Source organism: Schistocerca nitens, chromosome 1 (assembly GCF_023898315.1).
Source record: "Schistocerca nitens isolate TAMUIC-IGC-003100 chromosome 1, iqSchNite1.1, whole genome shotgun sequence".
NCBI classification, from domain to species: Eukaryota; Metazoa; Arthropoda; class Insecta; order Orthoptera; family Acrididae; genus Schistocerca; species Schistocerca nitens.
Genome location: NC_064614.1, coordinates 932,629,986 through 932,656,123, shown reverse-complemented (window position 1 = coordinate 932,656,123; position 26,138 = coordinate 932,629,986). Strand labels below are relative to the sequence as shown.

At 40.3% G+C, this 26,138-nt stretch overlaps 1 protein-coding gene across 2 annotated transcripts in view; it reads left to right on the top strand.

Annotated features, from left to right (window-relative positions):
• LOC126193802 (DNA polymerase alpha subunit B) overlaps positions 1-26,138 on the top strand; it is a 94,344-nt gene that overhangs the window by 62,023 nt on the left and 6,183 nt on the right. Inside the window, exons 3-5 of one of the 2 annotated variants that reach the window (XM_049932715.1) lie at positions 19,233-19,278; positions 25,450-25,565; positions 25,752-26,022. In XM_049932715.1, the coding sequence (XP_049788672.1) occupies positions 19,233-19,278; positions 25,450-25,565; positions 25,752-26,022 (433 nt within the window). Of the gene's footprint in view, positions 1-19,232; positions 19,279-19,753; positions 19,889-25,449; positions 25,566-25,751; positions 26,023-26,138 lie in introns of those variants that run through there. The other variant, XM_049932716.1, reaches the window with a different exon arrangement.

Here is a 26,138-nt window from a genome sequence, read left to right as displayed (position 1 = left end):
ACCCTCAACTTTAGCAAGGGTGTGGTTACCTGCTCATATATAATGGAAGTGGATCTCGTGGAGTTACATGAAGAATGGAAAAATATGGGCGCCAAAGAAGTGCAGAACTACATGAGGAGAGTCAATGGTAAATTGGAAAAATCAGCAACATTTATTCTAACGTTTAGTACTCCAGAATCACCTGAACATGTCCTTGCAGGCTATATCAGTCCTCAAGTTCGCCCGCTTGTTCCTAACCCAATGTGATGCTACAAATGTCAGAGATTTGGCCATACCACTATGGGATGTAATGAGACAACTGCAAGTGGCAATTGTGGAGGCTCAGCTCATGAGTTGGGCAATTCTTGTACACTTCCTCCGAAATGTGTAAATTGCTCTGGGGATCACCAGTATGGAGCAGAAAGTGTGAGGTTTACAGTGAGGAAAGAAAAAGTCAGGCGTTGAAAGTAGAGATTTATACCCTGTGGTGAAGCTAAAAAAGCTTTCAAAACTGTGGCCACCTGTTTTTGTTTCTTCTTTTGCATCACCTCTTAATATGGCAATCTCTAAGTATGATGCCACACAAACTCAGACCCCAGATTAAAGTATGAGCACATTCACTTGTTGATGTGCCTGTGGCAGAAACACTCCACTTGAAACTGGGGTCCTTTGGAAGCGGTCAGCAACAGGCTTACCATCTAAGCCACATACCATTACCCAACATCATAAGCCATCCCCACAACACAGGCAGCCACCTCCTCCTGTCAGTAAAGAAAAATGTCCTCGTTCCAAGTCCAAAAAGGCAGTTGTTAAATCTTAAGTTCGGCAAGCTCTCACCCTTTCTGATGGGGACTTTAGCTCTTGAGGTTATGGACTTCCAGTCAGAGGAACTGGAGAGCAAGGAACTGGCTAACATTTCCCCTGACCTCCCTGGTAAATCACTGCCTCTGAAGGAGAACAAAAAGAACAACCATCGCTAACCAATGGCTTCCACAACTTCTGTTGTTGCATTGGAATTTGAATGGATGTCGCTCATATTTGGAAAAATTTCAGCTACTGGTCTGGGAGAAACCTTTCTACATCGGCTTACTAGAAATGCATTTCAGTCACAGACACACCTGCATTACGGGGCTACCATGCGTAAAGGGACAATACTACTGGAGACAGAGCTAAAGGTGTAGTGGCTGTTTTCCTTGATGACAGATGCCACTCCTCTCCTGTCCCTCTAACCATAACTGTAAGCAATTGCTGTGAAAGTTCTCGCACTCTTTAATATAACAGTGTGTTCTTTGGACATGCTCCCTAATGATGCTTTGGATGCAGACGCACTACCAGAACTCTTCTAGGCACTCCCATGCTCATTCCTCCTTGTGGGGACTTCAATGCACACAATGTGCTGTGGGGCTACCACTTGCTCAAGGGGTCGGATGATCGAGCAACTCGTTCATTCTAAGAATATCTGCATTCTGAACATGGGTCAGATGACACACTTTTTCCATAGAGACAGGGTCTTTCCCATCCATTGACCTTTGTTTTTGTTCCCCAGCTACTGTAGACTCAGTTCAGTGGGAAGACCACTTCCCAGTTTGGGTCCGTCTACTGTCTAGGACGGTGGTTAACAGGAGACCATCAGATGGATGATACAAAGGGCAAATTGGTTACAGTACAGTCGACAGGCTATTTTTGAACAAAAGGATTGTGCACAGGAGGTGATGGCCCACATCACTTGTGAGGTTTCAGTTTAGAGATGTTAGCAACCCCATGAACCATGGACCTTGCCGTTGGTGGGGAGGCTTGCGCGCCTCAACAATACAGATAGCCTTACCGTAGGTGCAACCACAACAGAGGGGTATATGTTGAGAGGCCAGACAAACGTGTGGTTCCTGAAGAGGGGCAACAGTCTGGATGATTGACTGATCTGGCCTTGTAACACTAACCAAAATGGCCTTGCTGTTCTGGTACTGCGAATGGCTGAAAGCAAGGGGAAACGACAGCCATAATTTTTCCCGAGGGCATGCAGCTTTACTGTATGATTAAATTATGATGGCGTCCTCTTGGGTAAAATATTCCGGAGGTAAAATAGTCCCCCATTCAGATCTTTGGGCGGGGACTACTCAAGAGGACGTCGTTATCAGGAGAAAGAAAACCGGCGTTCTACGGATCGGAGTGAGGAATGTCAGATCCCTTAATCGGGCAGGTCGGTTAGAAATTTTAAAAAGGGCAATGGATAGGTTAAAGTTAGATATAGTGGGAATTAGTGAAGTTCGGTGGCAGGAGGAACATGACTTTTGGTCAGGTGAATACAGGGTTATAAATACAAAGTCAAATAGGGGTAATGCAGGAGTAGGTTTAATAATGAATAAAAAGATAGGAGTACGGGTAAGCTACTACAAACAGCATAGTGAATGCATTATTGTGGCCAAGATAGACACAAAGCCCACGCCTACTACAGTAGTACAAGTTTATATGCCAACTAGCTCTGCAGATGACGAAGAAATTTAATAGTCATGGGTGACTGGAATTCGAGAGTAGGAAAAGGGAGAGAAGGAAACGTAGTAGGTGAATATGGATTGGGGCTAATAAATGAGAGGAAGCCACCTGGTAGAATTTTGCGCAGAGCATAACTTAATCATAGCTAACACTAGGTTTGAGAATCATGAAAGAAGGTTGTATACAAGGAAGAACCCTGGAGATACTATAAGATAGTAGATAGATTATATTGGAGGGCAGCGTGGAGGGTAAAAATCGTAGAGGGAGGCCAAGAGATGAATACACTAAGCAGATTCAGAAGGATGTAGGCTGCTGTAGGTACTGGGAGATGAAGAAGCGTGCACAGGATAGAGTAGCATGGAGAGCTGCATCAAGCTAGTCTGAGGACTGAAGACAACAACAGCAGCAGCAGCAAAAATAAGAATGTCTCTGCACTGGGTTAAGTTAAAACATTGCAATTGACATGATAGTTTTTAGAAAAGTATCCGCTACAACATTGTCTGTTATACAAAATACTCTAAATTCAAAAATAACCAGTCAAATTGACCTCCAAAGTTTGGTACCCAAATTTTCAAAATTCCACTTTTTAGGCCCAAAAATAACAAACAAGGAGCGATTTATGAGTGTCTGTTTTTTTCCTATAGTTAGATATCATACACTACTAGCATCATATAGAGCAAGAACACTTAAAAATGTATCCTTAATTTTTATGAATTTTTGAAATTAGAAAATTTTCATTTTTTGTAAAGTTTGGGGTTAGTTATCTCAGGTGGGACTGAATATAAAAATATTATTTTTGCACAGTTTGTACACCTATATGATAGCAACATACTGCGAAAATTGCAACATTGATATCTGACTGTGAACAAAAATATGAATGTTTGAAAATGGGGAGATAATTCACATTACTCTAAAACTGATGTTGCCTATTCATGTGTGATATTGACGGGATATAACCAATTATTATTGAAGTAATGTACTGAATTATATACAAAAAGTGGAAACATCAGTGAAATTAACATTTATATTATTTTGACATACTTCAAAATATTTTCAATTAACGCTGGCTGGGTTGGCAGGCTGGAACCGCGCGACCGCTATGGTCGCAGGTTCGAATCCTGCCTCGGGCATGATGTGTGTGATGTCCTTTGTTTAGTTAGGTTTAACTAGTTCTAATTTCTAGGTGACGGATGACCTCAGAAGTTAAGTCCCATAGTGCTCAGAGGCATTTGAGCCATTTTCAATTAACATCCTTCGAGATGCTACTGTTCCTAAACCTGGTAGTGAATGTTAAGAACACTTATTTCTTCAGACAGCTTCTGTGATTTCTTCAGACAGCTTCTGTGATATAGAATAAGACGCCCCAGTTGCCGTGGTAAGTTCAAGCACTGAAAGTTTCCTTAAAACATTTTTCATTGGTATCCAAACTTTGTCACTAGTAGATTTCTTGAATGATGTTCTTGTACCAACAGGGTGGTAAAAATACCCAAAAACATCATTGTTTTCCACACTTATTCTTTCAACCTCTGCAAGCCACCACTGCCCATCATACACACATGCCACTGTCATTCAACATTAAAGACAGATATAATTTTACTGACACAATGATCCTCATAAATTTCGGTTTTTGATGTTAAATAGCATCGAACTAAGTTTTCTGCAATGCCAAGGGATTTGTGGAAATGCCTTGTTCATTTAATTCCTATACAGTTTTCAAATCTGGTTTGAAGTGTTGTTTTCATATGCAGAACCACTTCTTCTTTCTTGATCAGAAAATAGGTCATGGCTTTAATATTATCCTTGCAAAAGACATACATGTCCTGTACTGTGAGACTTTGGTGTGTGGTTGGTCTTTGTAGGCTGGCTTTACTTAATTCATATTTTGTTGTAACTCCTACTCCATCACATGCATTTTTACCATGGCAAGATGCAAAAAAGTGTCATTCAGCCTCCATCCCAAAGTCTACTTTGTGGTTGCACAGATTTGAAAAATTCTTTTTGTTCTTATACTGACTACCACTTTCATCTGGAAAGTATATCAGCTTCTCAAACTTGTGAAAATTTTCTTTTGTGTAATTTATTACATACTTTTGAAACACATGTACAGCCAAAGGGTTGTACTCCAAGTAGTCACTTAGAATGCAAATTGAAGAACTGCAAACTTCATCTCTCTCATTTTTAAAGTAGAGAATAAAAGGATGCACTGTTGCCTGGTCATTGACCCAATGGTACCCTTGTATTGCATCCTGAATCACAAATGTAAAATTTTCTGCAGTATCAGCTAGCACTATGCTTCAGTTTCATGAAGTTGTGCTTTTCTGGCCTTCAAACACTTACTTTGGATTTTAGAAACCTAGTGGTGACTTTTGAATTTTTGTAAGTTATCAATTAAAGGTTCCAAGTACTCTTCCTGAGATTTAACCACTGTTATCATTTCTGCCACGTCACAACTGACAGTTTGAAGGTAATACTGTCTGGCATTTCCTCATCATATTCGTGAAACAGTTCAATAATGGTTTCCTTACCAGGCATTTATTACACAAACTCATCATGCAGTCATAACTGTTAGTGTCACAGACCGTTAAATCTAGTAACTCTTTGTAGTTAAGATCACTGAGTTTTGCACCCGCAATCATCAGTTTGACATTTTGATGATATAAACAAACACACATGTAGTGTGTCCCTAAGGATCCAGCCAAAATACAACACTTAGGGCAGAGGTCACAAAATTTTTCCCTTCCAATTTTGCATTCAGGGTGGGAATTTTTGAAAGCTACATAAAGTTAACTTAAATTTCACAGCACCAGGTCATTTTGCTTTATTACTTTAACTCAATTTATAATAACTCTTTTGCTATCTATGAAACCTGGGCACATTCTATTGTTTTCATCATATTCAAAAAACTGCTGGGTCTTTGAAATTGTTTCTTCACTTATACCTACTCCTTTCTTCTTTCCTAAAACTGAAAGAATGCCTTGCTCTTTCACTAATTTTCGGGTTAGTTTAACCAAACGATGAGAAACGTTAAATTCAGGATCTATTTTTTCTCTTGCCCATGAGTCAGGGAGTAAACTTAAAATTTTAACTTTTTCCTCTTTAGATGTCACTAAACAATTAATTTTTAATTTCTCTAATAAGTTCAAATATTCAGTGTCTGATGATGCTGGTGGTAGGTTTTCTTCTTCTTTAGAAGTAATGTTGGTATCTGTATTACTAAAGCTTGATTCCAAGTCTTTTTCGAATTTTGTCTGAAATTTGTTGTACCTTATTTTCAATATCTGCTTTTATTTTTCTGCTACTTAATTTTATTATTTTCGAAGCAGAAGATACGTCTAACTTAGAACAAGCAAAATCCAATATGCTGACAGCTTCCTCATTATGAATATAAATGTCATTAACAAGGTTCTGGATTCACAACAAATATTTTTGAGTAACAATTTGGGCACGGACTTTCCAGGAATCACATTAAGTTTCACTTGGGAAGCTGTAAGTTTTATTTCCCTCAAACCTTTAGTAATAGGCATTTTATCAACTTTGATCACGGCACTGTCTTCCAAAAATGTGGTTGTACTAAAGAATATATTTCTTATCATGATACTAACACACTGATGTTACAGAAGAACTTACTCAAAATTTAAAGTAAGTTTGTCTATCTTCATCAAAGTCATTGACATTTTTCAAGTTTTTTTAAACTGAACCAGAAACAGTTTTGTGACATACTTCACTTGCTACCTGCCCAACAGAGCACTGTTCATCCACGTTATTGCATTCCAGTTACTCTCTCAAATTACACACAGAACAAAACACACAATACAATCTACACTCTCAATGAAGTATGTACATCCACTCTAACAGAGGTGTCCGAACAGACTGACTACAACAATGCCATGCCCAGCAATAATGTACTTCTCCAATGCCACACCCAGCAATAATGTACTACTTTATTGACTATAAACCTAAACGTTTTATTACCACAGAACAAAAGCAAAAGCTCCTATTGTTTAATATTGCATTATTAAAAATAAATAAACTAAATTAATATTGGGTGATAGTGTTAACTAAATACATGTCACAATTAAATTTTAATACAATGAAACAATAAACATGGCAACAGCTGTAAGATCAGTTTTAGGGTAATGTGAATTATTTCCTCATTTTCGAAAATTCATATCTTTGTTCAGTCGGGTATCAATGTTGAAATTTTCACGGTATGTTGCTATTGTATAGGAGTACCAACTGTGCAAAAATAATATATTTATATTCAGTCCCACCTGGGATAACTAACCCCAAACTTTACAAAAAATGAAAATTTTCAAATTTAAAAAAATTCATAAAAAATTAAGGAAATAGTGTTCTAGCTCTATATGAGACTAGTAGTGTATGATACCTAACTATAGGAAAAAAATACACTCATAAATCACTCCTTGTTTGTTATTTCCTTTAAAGCTTTTTTAATGTCCTCTAACCCTAGGCCATCCAGTGGCTGTTCATTATCCAATTCATGCTCACAATCATTAGAGATAACCTCTGCTTGCTCTCTCTCTCTCTCTCTCTCTCTCTCAATTCAGCAGGTCATTAAAGTACCTTCACCATCTTTCCAGAGTCTGTTTACTCTCACTTATTATGTTTCCTTCTTCATCTCTAATCAAGCTGTTTATTGGAGCAAATTGTCTTCTACCATTGTTTACTTTTATAAAGAACGTCCTTGATTCATTCTTCTTGGACAATTCCATACATTCTATTTCAGCTTTAGTCCATTCCCTTCCCTTCCCCCCCTCCCCCCCCCCCCCCTCTCTCCAGGTCCGGAGGTTAGAATAGGCCTGCGGTATTCCTGATTGTCGTACAAGGCGACTAAAAGGAGGTTAATGTGTTTTGAGCTTTATGCGATGGTTCCCTGTAGAGTTTGACCTCCGTTCTTCAAAATTCTCCCGAAGAACGAGCCAACTGGGGAAGGGCACCTTAAAAGGTGCATTGTGTCCATCATGCATTGAGATCTTTAGCCCACTTTCTCGTCATCGCATTGCAGTCCTGCCCATTCTCCATCACTTGGGCAAGGACACCTTCCTGGGTGCGTTTTCCACCATGCACTATGCAGTGTAGATTTCTGCGTCAATGATGACCATGGACTTCTTTGCACCTGATATCCAGCATGGTAGCCAGTCTGTTGTGGTGGGGCCGCCATGTACCCTGTTGTTTGTAGCCTCCTGACCACACACGGATTGTTCTGCTGATGCCTGCACCGTTAACTCCCCACGTATGCCAAGGGGTAGATGCCCATCCCCGTGGGGCATCGGGACTCCTGGCAGTGGCCATCCTGCCAGGTGGCCTTTGTTGCGGCTTGGTGGCACCCGTGGGGAGGCCCCCTGGTTGGAGTGGGTGGCATCACGGCGAATGACACGTGATGAAGCGTAGTCCATCATCTCTTGCTGGGGGTGAAACACCAGCTGTGTCTAAGTGATCACGAGCTCAATTGAAAGCACAGAAGTATGAACCCAAATAGTTCCACTCCCTGGCCACACTATGGGAGGAACGTCAGGCTAAGGATGGCAGCAGATCTTATTCGCCCCGGTACCTTGTATGTTCGAGAGCTGATGGGGGAATCTTTCATGACGATGAAACCTCAGTTTTTTGTTGAGCATTTAGAGGACAAGTTCCGGGAGGTGGAGTGCTTGTCAAAAATGAGATTTGGGTCATTCTTGATCAAAACAGCATCCCCTGCCCAGTCGTGGGAGTTACTCGCTTGTGACAAGCTGGGGGCTGTTTCTGTAACCCTCACGCCCCATAAGAGCTTAAATATAGTCCAGGGTATCATATTTCGTAGAGACCTTCTTTTGCAGTCCAACGATGAACTGCGCACCAGTTCAGAGCGTCGAGGTGTACATTTCGTCCGGCGTGTCCACCAGGGTCCGAAGGATAATGAGGTTGCTATCGGTGCCTTCATCTTGGCCTTCAAGGGTGATAAATTGCCCGAGACGGTCAAGGTGATGGTTTACCGGTGTGATGTAGAGCCCTATATCCCTCCCCTGATGTGGTGCTTTAAGTGCTGGAAGTTCGGCGCTATCTCTTCCCACTGTACTTCCAGCGTCACATGCCAATATTGCAGACGCCCATCACATCCCGAAACTCCATGTGCCCCGCCTCCCATCTGTGTCAACTGCGGAGAGCACCATTCGACTTGCTCGCCTGACTGCAGGATTCTCCAGAAAGAAAGGAAAATCATGGAGCACAAAACCCTGGCCTGACTGACCTACACTGAGGCTAATAGAAAATTTGCATCTTGTGCATACGACATTATCTTACTCTGCCGCTACAACAGCTCTGGCACCATCAGCTCCACCAACCCAGGTTACCTCTCGGAGCTGAAAGACTACAGCTGCCCCCTTGATGGTGGGGACATTCCCTCCATGTTGCTCCTGCACCACCTACTTCGGGAGCAACACCTTCCCTCCCCCCAACCATTGGGGAAGTCCGTCCCCACTTCTAAGCAGGAGTAGCATAAGTCTTCTTCAGCTTCTCTCGCTAGGAAGGGGTCCCTTGGGTCACTCCCTTCCCAGGTTTCTTCTACCTCGAAAGATGACACCCGCCAGTGGCAGAAGAGCCCAAAAGCAGTTGGTCGTAGGGCTTCACACTGATCCTCAGTCCCGGAGACTGAGCCAGTGAAGTCCTTCCAACCAGGGAAACCCAAGGAGCAGTGAGAGAAATACAAAAAGAAAACCCTTAATACCAAGGAAATTGCGGTGGCACCCACACCACCACTGCCTACAAGCTCTGGGGCTGAGGATGGGGTGGAGATTTTGGCGTCCGCTGAGGACCTATATCCCGCCAGACCCGCAGACACAACGGATATAGACCACTCAGGCAATAAATCGGTGGCAGCAGGTGAGACTGAGGCGTAAACTGCCTCATTGAATGTTCCATGCATTCCCAGTCTCAAGATGTCATCCTCCAGTGGAATTGCGACAGTTTTTTCCACCACCTGGCTGAGCTACGGTAACTGTTAAGCTTTACACCTGCTATCTTCAGTGCCCTCCAGGTAACCTGGTTCCCAGCAATGCAGACCCCTGCCCTCCGCGGCTATAAGGGATATTACACAAACCGTAGCGACTATAATTGAGTATCATGTGGAGTTTGTGTTTATGTCCTAAACTTGGTCTGTAGTGAACATGTGCCCCTTCAAACCCCTCTTGGAGCTGTGGCTGTCAGAATAAGGGTGACACAGGAAATAACTGTCTGCAATGTATATCTTCCTCCAGATGGTGCAGTACCCCTGAATGTATTAGCTGCACTGATCGATCAACTCCCTAAACCTTTCCTACTTCTGGGAGATTTTAATGCCCATAACCCCTTGTGGGGTGGTACCATGCTTACTGGCCAAGACAGAGATGTCAAAACTTTACTGTCGCAATTCGACCTCTGCCTCTTAAATACTGGGGCTGCCACACATTTCAGTGTGGCTCGTTGTAGTTACTCGGCCATTGATTTTTCTATTTGCAGCCGAGGACTTCTCCCATCTATCCACAGGAGAGCACATGACTACCTGTGTAGTAGTGACCACTTCCCCATCTCCCTGACACTGCCCCAGCGTCAGGCACACGGACGCCTGCCCAGATGGGCTTTTAACAAGGCGGACTGTACAACTCTCAGCTCTGCTGTTACCACTGAATCTCCCCCACACAGTAACATCGATGTGATGGTTGAGCAGGTGAGTAGCACAATTGTTTCTGTGGCGGGAAACGCAATCCCTTGCTCTTTAGGGTGCTCGAGGCATAAGGTAGTCCCTTGGTGGTCGCCGAAAGTTGCTGAAGCAATTAAGGAGCGTCGGCGAGCTCTACAGCGGCACCCTTCCCTGGAGCACCTCATAGCCTTTAAATGGCTCCGTGCCCGTGTTCGCTACCTTATCAAACAATGGAAGGAGTAGTGTTGGGAGAGATACGTCTCTACCATTGGGTGCCACACGTCACCTTCCCAAGTCTGGGCAAAGATCAAATGTCCTTTCGGGTACCAGGACCCCAACAGCTGTCCCCGGTGTTACCATAAATAGCGAGTTATGTACTGACGTAAATGCGATTGCCGAGCACTTTCTCGAGCCTCTGCACCGTAGAATTACCCTCCAGCCTTTCGCACACTCAAATGGCGGCCGGAAGGGAACGTCCTCTCATTCACTGTATGCTGCTGTGAATCCTACAATGCCCCATACACAGGGTGAGCTCCTCAGTGGCCATTTACATTGCCCGACTAAGGTCCTGGGCCTGATCACATCCACAGCCAGATGACTACAAGCAACATCTTCTCGTCATTTTCATCTGGATCTGGTTCGATGGCATCTTTCCATCGCATCCGGTGCTCACACTCTGTAAAAACCCGCTTGATGTGGATAGCTATCGGCACATCAGCCTCTCCAACGTTCTTTGTAAGCTGCTGGAATGTATGGTATGTTGGCGGTTGGGTAGGGTCCTGGAGTCACGTGGGTTGCTGGCTCCATGTCACGTCGGCTTCCACCAGGGTCGCTCTACCGCTGATAAATTTGTGTCCATCAAGGCTGCCATCCGAACAGCCTTTTCCAGACGGCAACACCTGATTGCCGTCTTTCTTGACTTACATAAAACATACTACACAACTTGGCGACATCATTTCCTGGCCACATTGTATGAGTGTGGTCTCTGGGGACCACGCCCGATTTTTATCAAAAACTTCCTGGCGCTCGGTACTTTCTGTGTCCAAGTTGGTGACTCCCGTAGTTCCATCCATATACAGGAGAATGGAGTTGCGAAGGGCTCTGTATTCAGTGTGTGTCTATTTTTAGTGGCCATTAATGGTTAGCTGTCGGGTTGCCAGTCTCACCGTCTGTGTATGCAGACGACTTCTGCCTTTCGTACTGCTGCTCCAGTACTGTTGTTGCTGAGCGGCACCTCCAGGAAGCCATCCACAAGGTGCAGTCAGGGGCTCCAGCCCACGGCTTCCAGTTTTCAACCGCAAAGTCGTGTGTTATGCACTTCTGTTGGCGTCGTACTGTTCATCTGGAACCCTCACTTTACCTTAATGACAATCCACTCACTGTAGTGGAAACATATCAATTCCTAGGCCTGGTTTTCAACACTCGATTGACCTCATCTTCGCCAGCTTAAGCAGAACCGCTGGCAGCACCTCAGTGCCCTCCATTGCCTGAGCAACACCAATTGGTGTGCAGATCGCTCTACGCTGCTTCAGCTCTACAGAGCCCTTGTCCAATCCCGAATTCACTATGGGAGTGTGGTTTATGGTTCGGCAGCACCTTCAGCATTGCATTTACTCGACCCTGTGCACCACAGTGGTGTTCGATTAGCGACAGGAGCTTTTAGGAGGAGTCTGGTGACCAGCCTATTGGTGGACACTGGTGTCCCTCCACTGCTTGCCAGTTAAGCAGCACACATTCTTAGTTCCCCTGAGCACCCAAATTACTGTAAGTCTTCTTTCCCGCCTGCGGCAGTCCATCACCCGGATCGGCGGCCCAAATCGTGGCCAACAATTGCGGTTCGTGTATGGTCCCTTCTCTCCGAACTGGAGTCCTTCCCTTTACTACCTCTACTTGCGGTCCATTCACGTACGCCTCCATGGTGTACGCCTCGGCCGCAGCTTCATCTGGACCTTTTGCATGGCCCTAAGGACTCCGTTAACCCTGCTGCTCTCTGCTGTCACTTCCTCTTGATTCTTGACGTGTTTCGGGGCTCTGAAGTGGTTTACACAGACAGTTCAATGGTTGATGGTCACATAGGCTTCGCATATGTTCATGGAGAACATATTGAGCAGCACTCCTTGCCAGTTGGTTGCAGTGTTTTCACTGCAGAGCTGGCGGCCATATCTCGTGCTGTTGAGTACATCTGCTCATGCCCTGGCGAGTCATTTCTCCTGTGTACTGACTCATTGAGCAGCCTACAAGCTATCGACCAGTGCTACCCTCACCACCCTCTGGTAATGTCCATTCAGGAGTCCATATATGTTCTGGAACAGTCCCGCCATTCTGTGGTGTTTGTGTGGACCCCAGGACACATCAGAATCCCCGGCAACAAACTTGCCGACAGGCTGGTGAAACGGGTGATGCAGAAACTGCTTCTGGAGATAGGCATCTCCGAAGCTGACCTGCATTCTGTCATACACCGCAGGGTTTTCCAGCATTGGGAGACGGAATGGCATAACAGCACGCACAACAAACTACGTGTCATTAAGGAGACTATGTGTGGAAGTCTTCCATGCAGGCCTCTCGCAGGGAATCAGTTGTCCTCTGCCGACTCCGCATTGGCCATACGTGGCTGACGCATGTTACCTACTGCGGTGTGAGGACCCACTTCAGTGTCGCTGTGGCTCCCAAATGACAGTCGTCCACCTCTTGCTGGACTGCCCATTTTTAGCCATTCTGTGGCAGACTTTTAACTTTCCCAGCACCCTGCCTTTGGTGTTGGGCGACAATGTCTCCACAGCAGCTTTAGTTTTACGTTTTATCCGTGAGTGTGGGTTTTATACTCCTATGTAGGTTTTAGCGCATGTCCTTCGTCCCTCTGTGTCCTCCACCCTAGTGGTTTTAGGGTGGAGGTTTTAATGTGTTGCAGAGTGGCTGACTTTCCTTTTTTATTCTCGTGGTTGGCCAGCCACTGCAATCTGCTTTCATGTTTTACTCTCTTCTGTTTCTCTGTTGTTTTCTTGTCCTTTTGTTCGTTTTAGTGTTTGTTGCCTTCCCGTCATTCTTGTGGCTGTTTCTTTCTTTCCGTTTTGTGTTATATGTTTCGTCCATTTTACTCTCACACTTGTGGCATTGTTTTTATTAGAAACAAGGGACCAATGACCTCATAGTTTGGCCTCTCTTCTCGCCTTTAAACCAACCAACCATTCCCTTTCCTTTCGGCGATGTCACCTCTTTGATCTTTCTTTTCTCTCGATAATCCTCCAAGCAGCTTTTTGTGCAGTTCGCCTGTAATGTCTTTTGGTATGCTGTGTTCTTCTATTTAGTCACTCTTATAATTGTCAAACCATTGGGGCCTTATTGATTTTCCCTCCATTCCTAGTGTTTCCTTAGCTGAAATGTCTATAGCTCGTTTTATAGTCAGCCATTTTTGTTTCGTGTCATTACTGTCTTGTATTGTTCCTTGTTCTTGTTCTAAGGCCTGTGAAACTTTCTGACAGTGCGATTTGCAAGTGCTGCGATATTGTACCATTCTTACCGAGTATGTCTTTCTTTCTGAGCATTTGATATCCTAGCTCTTATCTTGGCCATTACAAGAAAATGATCTGAATCCACATTAGGGCCATGAAAGATTAGAACATCCAAATTAGGGTCACAAAAGATTCGAACATCCAATAAATTGGATATATGCCTATGATAAATTTGATTAATGGTTCCACCATGAGGTGACTTCCATGTGGCCTTATGTATCTCCTTATGGGGAATCCTGGTAGATCCCACTATCATATTCCAGGAGGCTGCAAAGAGGATCAATCTTATTCTATTATCGTTAGTGGTTCCATGTTTACTGTGGGGCTCCAATTACAGGCTGGAACATGTCTTCTCTTCCAAGTTGTGCATTAAAATATACCCAGCACAATCTTGATGTCGCTCACATAATACTGGTTACAAAAACCTGGTTGAAACCTGAAATTGATAGCAGTGAGATTTTTGCAGATAATATAAATGTGTATCAAAAGGATAGGCAAATTTGAAATGGAGGTGGTTTATTTATTGCTATAGAGAAGAAACTCAACTCCACAGCGATAGAAATTGAAGCTGTATGTAAGATTATTTTTGGGTAAGGCTTGGGTATCAGGGATAGGAATAAAACCATAATTTGGTCCTTCTGTTGCCTACTAGACTCGTTACTTGATGTAACTGTAAACCTCATTTTGCTTGTACACAAGTTCCCCAGTCATGCTGTAATGATTGGTGGAGATGTTAATTGTTGAACAATCAACTGGGAAAATTACAGTTTCGTTAGTAGTGGGGGTGATGAGAAACATTACTAAATATTTTCTCTGAAAACTACGTAGAACAGATTGTTTGGAACCCCAGTCATGATGGAAGTTTATTGGATCTAATGGCAACAAATAGACATCACCTCTTTGAGGGTGTCCACATTGAAACTGGTATCAGTGATCATGTCTTGCTTGTGACAACAGTGTTTATCAAAGTACAAAGGACAACTAAGATGAGCAGAAATATGTTCAGTAAGCTAGATAAAAAAATCAGTAGGGTCATATATCAATGAGGAGCTTGAAACCTTGAACATGGGGAAGGTGCATGTAGAGGAACTATGGCTCAAGTTCAAAAGAGTAGTTGACCATCCACCAGATAGATATTTATGCAATAGAACCGTTAATAATGGGAGGAACCTTCCTTGGTATACAGTGTAAATAAATAATGGCATTATTTGACTATAGATAGATACTGAATGAAACGTGTTTGGCTGTCAAGAGAGCAATGCATAAAGCCTTCAGTGCTGCTGTAGTAGAGTAGTGTCAAATGAGCTTTCACAAAACCCAAAGAAATTCTGGTTACATAAAAGACTGTTAGGGCACCAATGTTAGTCTAGTCCCTAGTGAATGAGATGGGAATTGAAATTGAAGATAGCAAAGTAAAATCTGAAATGTTTAACTCTTTTCAAATGTTCCTTTACAAAGGAAAACCCAGATAAATTTAGTGTTAGTGATGTTGAAAAATAGCTGAAATCATAAAAATAGAACAAAGCCCCAGGGCCCTTGTCTTTAGCGACTTCTTGGATGACTGTGTTGTACAGTGTTATTCGTAAGACTGCCAGAAAATTAAGATACAGAAAAATGGCATGCTGTGTCATCGCACGAAATTTAAATTCATAATATTTGCGGCAGAGTCAGACCCTCTTGTAACTATATCGTGGATCCCTCAAACAAAAAATATGCCCATGTTTGGAAGAAAGCACAGGTTACACCCGTCTATAGGAAGTGCAGTAGAAGTGATCCACAAAACTACTGTCCAACATACTTGACACAGAGTTGTTGTAGAATTTTAGAATATATTCTGAACTCAAACATAATGAGGTATCTTGAACAAAATGACCTCCTTGGTGCTGGCAAGCATGTATTCTGAAAACATAGAGCACATGTAACCCAACACTGTGTGTTTATCACATGATGTACTGAAAGCTTCAGATTAAGGTAGTCAGGTAGATACAGTATTTCTTTATTTCTGAAAAACATTTGACTGAGAACTACACCTAGATTTATTGTCAAAAGTACATTCATATGGGCTATAAAGTGAAATTTGTGACCGGATTGAGGACTAACATTTGTGGAAAATACTGTCCCACACTGTGCAGTAGCTTATGGAGTATGTATTTCTAAGGATTTTTTTTTTTTTTTTTTTTTTTTGGTGTGTGTAAAATGTGATTAGTTTGTCAGTTTAATTTGCTCCTTGCCAAGTCCCTTTCCTATTTGGTTTTCTGGAGTTTGTATTGTTTTACTTGCTCGGAATTCCTATTCTGTAGGTATTTATTGCCTCTTTCTATTTCTAGATTAGCCTTCTTCAAAGTCTGAGAGAGGCTACTTCCCTGACGGCTTTTCAGTAGCTATTTGGAAAAAACTCAACACTAGTTTTTAATTACTGTTGAATAACATACTGACTTGTTTCACATTAACCGAATATACACATATCTTCATATGTATAGTATAAAATTACTCTCAATATCAATGTCCAACACTGCCTCTACATAGAACAAATCAATCTGCCCGAATGTAAGATTCCATTTATCATTTTTGGAGACTCATTTGCATTATTAAAATTACATACCTTCTTATGGCTTCTGCACCTTTTCAAAGTAGGTTGGTGATCCTCGAAACTTACATATTTGCACTCGAGCAGGTACGTCCCCCTGACAAAGTTGCTGGAATCACTGTTCCATCATGACATGATGTCCCACATCCAAATAAAATAACATACCTGCACAATACCTGCTTTATCACCTATGATAACTTTTTATGAAGTTTTCGTTCATGGATATTGTTTGTTTGTAAGAAGACATTGGGATATACACACATTAAGAAAATGTTCTTATCTACAAATTCTGTCAACATTCAAAGTCTGTCACTTGTTCCCCACTAAGGAATTGTTCTCAAGGTTTTATCTAAGTTCTGCATTAAAATTTCAGATTAAGATGTTGTAACAGGATTATCTATCATTTACTGGCTTTGCGTAACTCTATGTGGAGGTTGGCTTTGCGTAACTCTTTGTGGAGGTTTTCAATCTCTTCATTATAATTCAGTGTAATAGGAAACGGTTGGTGTCTAAACTTTCTTTCCATGGAATATCTTTGATTCGTTTTTTAAACCAGTTTTAGTATTTCATCAGCTGTTCTTTCAATATAGGTGTACTCCTTGCTTAGTTTCAATGTAGTGAAGCATATGTCCTCATTTTAATTATTTTAAAAAATGTAATTTATTTGAACTTCAATTGTAGGCCCACTCCCGTTTTTCAAATACCAGTAACCTGTTCTCAGATTCTAATGTTCTTTCAAGTGATGATCCCAAATAAAAACTAGTGTAAGCACATGTTTAGACACCATTTGTTGTAGAATATTAGAATTTATTCTGAGTCCAAACATAATAATGTATCTCCAACAGAAATCTTTGCCAACCAGCAGATTCCGAAAACAACATAATGTGAAACCCAACTTGCACTTTCCACATATGAAATACTTAAAGCCATGGATCAAGATAGTCGTGCAGTATTTCTTGATTTCCAAAAAGCATTTCTCTCATTTCCACAACTATCCTTTAAAAAGTGTGGTCGTAAGGGATACCTGGCAAAGTTTGAGACTGAGTTGACAATTTTTGTTTTAGTAGGGAGGACACAGCAAGTTATGGGAAGTTAGAAAGTTCTGCCAGTGACAAATTTTTAATTGCATTAGAGACACCCAGGCTTCCCAAATCAGTATATGAAATATGTATGATCACTACTAGACACACAAACAGCCCAGAGTTTTAATTCTGTCTTGTGTGTGCAAGCCATGGGATAAAATAAGATGCAACTCGGAGAAATAGTGCAGTTCTGGGAGAAGTTACTGAAACCATCCCTTTGCTAGATTTCATGTATGGTTATGTGCTCTGGTGTTGAATGCCAACTGATAAGATTGGCTAGCTGTCAGAGGTCAATTATGCACAGTTAAATGCAGTACCTATTGGTTCAAGGGACACTTGCTTAGCGTCTTTTGTTGGACACCTGCCTTACAGTACTATTCGATCTCAGTAATGTAGCACTTTATTTTTTTGCATGTTTGATATTTGGGTTTCCAGTACAAGTTACCTTGTCACCCTAGCATGGAGTACTACACAAAGTATACAAAATGTAAAAGTTCCATGTGCATGAAGTTTAAACACACACCAATTATCTGCAGACATAAAATATCTCTGAAAGGATGTGGTTAGAGAGAAAACATTGCCTCACAAATTATTTTCATTGTAACTGTATTTGTGAACTAAGCAGATTTGTCTGTTTTGGATTGAGCTGCTTGTTCAAAGCTGTTAATGCCTATGGTCATGGCTCTTCAGCATTTAAAGACAAAAGTTCTGTGTAACACAGTTAATATTACTGACACACAACCAACATGCTGCAAATCTGTTTGAATTAACCCTCAAGCACAAGGTCTTGTCATAAAATTATTGATATCAAGTAAGGAATGCAGAGTAAAGACTTCATCAATATGAAGGATTGCAGATTGAGAGAAGCATCAGCAGCATTTTGATAAAACTGATGACCTACCCACAAATTTAACAAGACATACTTTTTCAGTTGGTATATGTAAAGCAGCTTTGAGGATTAAGAAAATTGTGGAAAGTTGCTTAAAGGACTGGTGGATTCATATTACGACATATATATCAGCCCTTAAAAAGAAATTGCTTTCGCAAAATAGTATATAGTTCTATTAGAAGCACTGCGTTGCATTTGGGGCGAGAAGGCAACATATAATACGTTTTTTAATGGACGATTGTTTTCTTCACATACAGTATCTCGTAAAAAGAGTAATTTCCCCACATTAACAAACCCATTCGTTTTTTGCGATGCATGAGTATTTTTTTTTTCTTAAAATACGATTTTATATGAAATAGAAATAACTTAGTTCTCCAAAATGTACTTATGCAGCATGTATAATTGAAGTCTGAGCAGGCATTACGTCAATATATAAAGCCCGACTGTTCCCTCCCATTACCGAAGAACCACGAATCCAGCAGCTATATTTGTTCTTTATCTGTCAGTGAGTAGGCCTTTCAACTACCGAACTACAGATTCGCGTATCATAACGAAAAGTTGGTAGTTTTCGGAAAGGCTGAAAGAAGTCTGAGGCGTAATTTTTCTGTTAATAATCATAAGCCTTTCATGGAACATCAGAATTAGAAAAACATGCGCCATTTTACTAATGGGAAGTCATTTGGTTTGGGGAGGTTTTCTGTGACAAGCCCCGTGAAGTTTAGCCAATTTGCTCACATGAATAACGTATGACATCCTAAAATATTTAAATTTTGTAAAAATAATTACTGCTCATACGTTCGAATCAAAGCCGTTAGCGGCATATATGTTGTTCTTGTAGTATTTTGTTGATAATCAGTTTCGTAACTTAGTTTTTCCACACCAGTTTAATCTATACGACAAAGCACGAAATGTGTGAAGTATTTATTAATTGCACTTTGACTTAGTATCGTCGTTCTATCCTTAAAGCGCAACAAATCTGTATTTATCAGCCGTAAAATGTAACGTCTTAACTATTTCTCAGAAATCATAGTGAAATTTTACAACTCTACTCGACGCCCACAGCTAAGGTGAGTATTTATTGTGGCTTGCATTTTACTAAATAGTTCTCCATTATCAGAGTAGAAACGCCGAGGGGATCTGCGTTAGGGAGAGAGCAGGTAGGAATACCTCCAGGCTATTTGGAAATGGAAAGGTACATGTACGTTGCCACGGCGTCGGAGGCTGCTGGTGGGAAGATCAAAACCAGTTCTACGCGCTGTGTTGCCGGGTTTACCTCCAATAGAAAGAAAAATCGGCCTCGTATTGAAACTTTACAATTAAAACTTCTTCATCGAATGCTTTGTAAACCAGTCATTACGTACTCTCGAACAGGACTGAAACGAAGATTTAGTACATATACATTTAGTGGCTCCTGTAAGCACCCGAGTCGTGATTTGTGATTGGGAAAGATAGCACGAGAAGCGCGCCAACAAGTTCAGGTACAAGGTTCTCCCCCCTCCACAGCCAGCACCTCTTGGCCGCTAGAGCGTTCTTCAAGGCCAGCCGCCATAGTTGTTCTGGTTTGACAGCGAGACGCTAGGAGATATGTTAAGATGCTTGTGGTAGATTATGCTTTTAGAATACCGGTATTGTTTCCGAAAAGGTGAGGCGTTGGGCTGTTTGTCACAGGAAATAATTGTAAGTACAAAATAATAACTTGCGAAGTATTGTGTGTCGTAGTTAACGTAGGTTCCGGGAGAATACAACGTAAGTTAATCTCGCCTTTGTGTTGAAAAGATGTGATGCTCGTTGAAGTAAAATTATCCTATGGTTTCAAAAACCGTGCAACTTTTTGCTTCTTTCTTTTCTGACGTAGAGGGGTCAGCTAGTGTCAGTGGCCAGCGGGTCATTACTGCGTGCCGTGCTGCGTTGCCTTGCCGGTGACGGTTGAATTCACCGAAGAGAACACGCTTACATTTTGGGGAATTCGATGCGGCAATAATCTCTTGCCATGGCATTAGCAACAACTAGCTTTCGGAGCCACCGTAGAATGGCGTGGAGGTAAATTGAATTTGAACTTTTGTCTTGTGCATGAATGTAAAATGTTTTCGGTGGGTAAATGTGCCCTAATATATGACTATATCGTTGACACAATGTTTCGTACGAAGTGGTTTGCACATTGTGTAACAAGCAATCATAAATATTCCTATTGTGAAAATATACTCGTATTTATATTTTAATGAGTTTAACGGTTAAAATGAGAAATATGTTAGCTTACATATTTGAGGAACTGTCCTGTGGTTTTACTGGTATGGTCTTACCATGTTCAAGCAATTATCCGGATCAGATTTCGCATTACTCTGTGTGAAAGATTTTAATTTTCTTAGTAAAGAAAAGATAAATAAAATTATGCGCTTTTGCTAATTTCAGAATAAAAACTTTCCGACTTGACTTCTCTTTATCAATACGAACAAAATATGTTAGCTTATACTGCAGAAGCAGATAAGCAAAAATATATTGGTTCTGTTGTAGTCTCTTTCAGCATTTTCTTTTGATATTTTTAAATCATTAAAAAGGAACAGGTAACAGTGTTTTTGACATCACCGAAATATTCATATGGCCCATGATGGGTGTAGGTCTTGTGTACATATATTGGAATTGTGACTAGATCCACACTCATCAAGGGATGTATGACCGCCAGCTGAAAAATATACCCTACCCCAGCGGTTGCAAGTAATATAGATAGGCAGCCAGAAAAAAATATTATTTTGACACTTGTATCATTGTAAGATTTTGTTTATCCTAGATGTGATAAGCAAGTAATGTCTTTTAAATCAGCTTTTGCTCCTAGGTTACATACTTTGTTCGTATTAGTGCTAGTGCCATAAGTTTTATGTTTTGGATTTTATGACCTTACCTAACTTGTGTAAATTGTTTCACAACTAAGTCTGTACTGTTTTTGTGACATTTTCTGATTCACAAATTTTCTTCAGTGGTTTGTATTGTGAATTTTGCATGTATGTGTTAATATGCAGTGGATTGTAATTTGCCAGTTGGATTTTTTATTAATGTTATTGCATTGGAATTAACTGGAGTATTGCACAAGTACTTCTAACATTCTGTTCCGAATGACATGAATATACACATACAACTTTACATATTTAACTTGCTTGTTTTCAGATATTTAATACTATGTCAAATAACTGCTTTTCTTATTACTTAAATGGTTCGGGAATAGAATTACTATCCATGGAGGTGTTTTCTGATAATTGCATGTTTATAGAAATGATTTGTGTTTTTGTGTGTGTTACTATTGTAATGTGAATAAAGTTTTTGTTGGTAGGATACACAACTTTATGGTGCAGAATTCAGTTACAGTCTAATAAACACATCAGTTTGTGATATTTGTTATTTTTGCAGTTTTATAGAATTTTCTATGCATGATATGATAGAAACTGCAGACATTTTTTTGCTTTCCTCCTCTTGAAATGGGGGCACTAAGAGAAGGGGCAAAGGTATCTTTCAAGAAGTTTGTACTGTTGAATATATGCAAATGATATTGGAATAGCTGTACTTCACAATATATGAGTCTTATCCACCAACTTGTAATCCAGGAGTAGTGATATTTTGATATTCTCAATTAACCCTGGAACAGTAAGTGGTTCATGTCTTGTAATTTATTTTGTGTTAACATCTTTTCACTTCTGAAGAACTCCTGTAAAGTAGCCTACAAGTGTTTTACTGTAGCTGACAGTAATTGTCTGCTCTGCTAGTTATTTCATTTACCCAGTTGATCATAATTCATTTTCTAAATTACATAAACAGGAGTACATGTTGTATTTTATAGTTTTGTCTGTATTGTAAATTATGTGTATAAACTGTTCTGAAGAATTGCCTTGTACATCTGATGGAGCCTTGATCATCAAAGTTTCATTGGCTGCTGACGGGTTCAATAAAATATCTTGGCCAGTCTCAAATTTCTTAATACTTGAATTCAAAATAAAGCGTGTGCTTGTTGTTTTAATAATATGGTCATGGTTACAGGATCTGTTCTGTCAATTATGGATAGGCTGAAGGTAGCAGATAATTGTTTCTGGTCAGTGGCAACCACTGTTAATGATCAAAACTATTCTTAGTAGCATTTTATTATTCTTTACAATAAGACATTAGCTTTGAATACCCAGTTTAAAAAAAAGTTTTATCTCCTTGTGCCACTTCTGTTAAGTGAGAACAAATCATGGTCTTTGTCTTTTGTATGCAGTTTTTTTATGTGGGGCAGGGATTGCTTAAATCTTCACCCAGCAACTTTAAATTGGGAGTGTCAAGCTATGTTTGTGTGTTACTAATCTGTATAGTCATCACCCTCCCTACATTCCTATGTAGAGTGAGAGTGTCTGGACTTCCGTTGTATTTGTGTTTCTCAGAATAGTTATATCAGAGTATAATGTGTCAAATCTACAGGTGTTGCAGCAAGGGGTCAATAGAAACCCGAAGTGGGACATAAAAGGTGCAAGAGAAGAGCAGAAGGGAAAAATATTTGTTATATTTTCTGTATGTTAGGCTTGCATAATACCAGTTTGCGGAAGTTACTGTTTAATCTGAGTATGGGATATAAAATGGCAGTAGCAATTAGCTTTTTACTACATTTTTTCTGTAACTGAATTCTGCACAGGTGGTGTTAGTTAAAGGAAAGTATCTGTAATTGGTGTAGTTGCTGTGTACAAGCAGTGTGTGTAAGCATTCCAGGAGTGTGTGCACAATGTGAAATATAAAAATGCCAGTGGCTTTTGGCGGGTCTAGGTCTAGGTGACGTTGTGTTTGAACGTGACTAGATCCATACTCGTCTATAACTACTGGTACAGACACTTTTCATTTGGTACTCCTGGCTTTTAGGAAGGTCTGAAAAACGAAATCAAATTTTTTCTTACAAGTATAAAATAAGTTTTGAGACACTTTGAAGGTAAGTAATAATTTTTTACAAATTAATTACGCTGTTACTTGAGTACCTTAATTTAGAAACTTGGAAATTTGAAAAAAATTTACATTTTGAAATTTTCCTCAATGATTTGTAAATAACTTTTATGGATGCCCATCTTGGTTAAGAGTTTCATTTTTAATTTTTGTATTATACATTTCAATAAATGGTCTGGTCATCAAAATATTGTTCATAAAAATATAATTGTTGGGACAGAAAGGTGATGCAGTGGTTAGCACACATTCTCTAATTTGTGAGAACCATGGTTCAAATCCACATCTAGCCATATAGATCTTGGTTTTTTTGTGATTTCCCTTAATTTCTCTCGATGAATGCCAGATTGGTTTCTTTCAAAGGGAGTGGCAGATTTTCTTCTCCATTCTTGAAACTTTTTAGAGTGTTCATGCTGCATATTTATATGTAATACAATACTTGTGTAATATTATACATTTGTACTAAGACTTCTACAGATTCAAAACTAGCTAGCAAATGTGTTGGGCTGCTATTGTAGTCTCTTGCCAGTGAAATGCTAAGTGTCATAGCACCGAAGTAGTGTGCGGTAACCATTTTGAAATTACATGAAACATTTTTTGATTTGTTTCCACTTGTTGCTTCATGCCATGCTTCAAGGAAAGTAGAAGTGCCACCTACAGGGTGTATACTTTCCAGGAAAAATGCAGGAATTTTTCATTGTTTTAGTTGTCAGTTAATTTTTTTAAATTTTGAGTGATTAGAACTGACAATCTACCACAGAATTTTGTTGGCCCACTACTTTAGAATAATACTGTAGCAAAGAAACTTAAAACGAGATAATAACACCAAAAGAACTGGTTATGATGTGTCATTCTCATGAGCCTTGTTTTGAAGACCGTGCAATACAAAAAAACTGCTCTCAATGAGCGTGATGCCCAACTGCTTACATTTCTAACAGGTCGCAAGAAAATATTGCGAATGGTGGTTTGAGAAGCGTTACTTAAAGCTAAATTTCCTCTTACTCAATATTAATTATGTTGCGTGTGAGAATGTGTGACGAATTTCTTAAGTTGTTCAGCATTACTCTCTCATTCGAAACTTAACACCGAGAACCACCCTCTTAGAAAAACTTTTGGGGCCAAAGGAATAGCTGTTTATGCCGTTACGTAATATTTATTGGCTTGTTTATGTTTGATATATCGTAAAGGGTAATGCACACTAAAAAAACCTTTAATTCTTTCACAGATTACAAATTACATTATAATGGCAAAGATATAATTACCCTTCAAAAAAAAAAATCCTATGAGAGTTCTTAAGCAATTTCACACGTGATTGGCTTTTCTGTTCTATGGAAAAGTAAGTGCTTGGTGGAACATGTGTTCAGCCAGGTAATCCACGAACTGTTTGATGCACAGCAGTGAATTTTATAATCATGCTTGTCAGATATATTCAGCTGCTGCAGTTTAAACTGTGCTGTACGGATTTTGCCTAACCACGTCATTGGGAGGGAAAAACAGCAAAAACTTTTTGGCAATTAATATTACATATGGAAGCTTAGTTTTTGTTGCAGCTGTACAGTATGTATATTACCTTAAACCATAAACTTTTCTTTTTGTGCTACTTAAGTGATGTTGCTATTGTCTAACATCACGTGACTTGTGCTCTGAATACCTGCTGTCAGTGGCTAGTGAGATCACGTGAAATGAGCTGTAATTGGGTGACAAAAGCACGTCGCAATCTCGATTTAAGTGCTTCGTAAGCTGCCGCGCTGTATTTGGTCGTATTTGTGTTTATACTTATGTAATATGAAAATATGCAGTGTAAATGTTGTCATGCATCAAAGCTCTTTACAAAAGGTGTTTTTCCCCCCTAAAGTCTCGGAAACTTTTGCCCTGGTGAATAAACTGATACCTTTTACAGCTCCGAGGGAAAGTATGATGTCACTTAAAATACACTTTCACTGCGGAAAATTGGAATTTCACTAGAGAAGTGTTTTTTTTCGACCGAGAAAAAGTTTTTAACTGGGAAAAATCTTGGAATTTTTTTGCCTTATCTGCGTATACACCCAGCATCTAGTTGAGGTTGAGTGACTGTGCAGTGAGAGGAAGTTACACTGCCCCTCTCATTACAATCTTTACTGGGCTGCCCTTTCCCCCAATACCTGTAATTAAACCTCAAAAGTTAACTAGTAGTAAATACAGATGAATTTTCTGCAGCAAGCAATTTTGCAGTATTCAGTAAGCATTGAGGTTAAACTTAAGTAATTTTCCCATTTGTGTGATCATATAAGAGAACTGACATCTGGTTTCAGAGAAAAGAGGATGTTCCTAAGGAAAATACTCCAGATGGCAGTGCAGTGAAGAAACTAGTATCACAAGGGCGTAGTCCAAGAGCAGTCTTCTCTCCAGCAAGTTTTTCTCCCAAAGTGTAAGCGTTTTCACTTTTTATATGCTAAGATGTATTACAAATTATGAATGCTGTAAATTGGACGGACGGACACACACACACACACACACACACACACACACACACACATACACACACACAGTGTGTAACATATATATTAGTTGTTCTACTGCACTGACCTGGATAACTGTAACAATGTTGTTCTAGTGCAACTCCGTCTACGAAGTATGAGTCCCGAACTAATTCTGGTGACATTGTCTTAGAGCATGGGAACTGTGAAGGTGCCTCATGGTCAGCTCAAACTAAATTTACACCAATAGTTACCTATGATGAAGTAAAACACCAGAGGTTTCGTTTTATGTTTGAACGTCTTCAGGAGAAAGCGGAAATTTTGGATGATGTGATTCATGAATTGGCTCAAGAATTACTTCAGCAGAACAATCTTTCTGAACCCACAAACCCAACTGTAAGGCATGCGGTTAGTATTTTAAGTTGTTCTACAGAGATTGAAACTGAAAAAAGATCTTGTTTCTGCAAAGTATTTATGAAAGTTAAATCAGTATATTGTGTATTATTGTGCTTTGTATTTTTTAT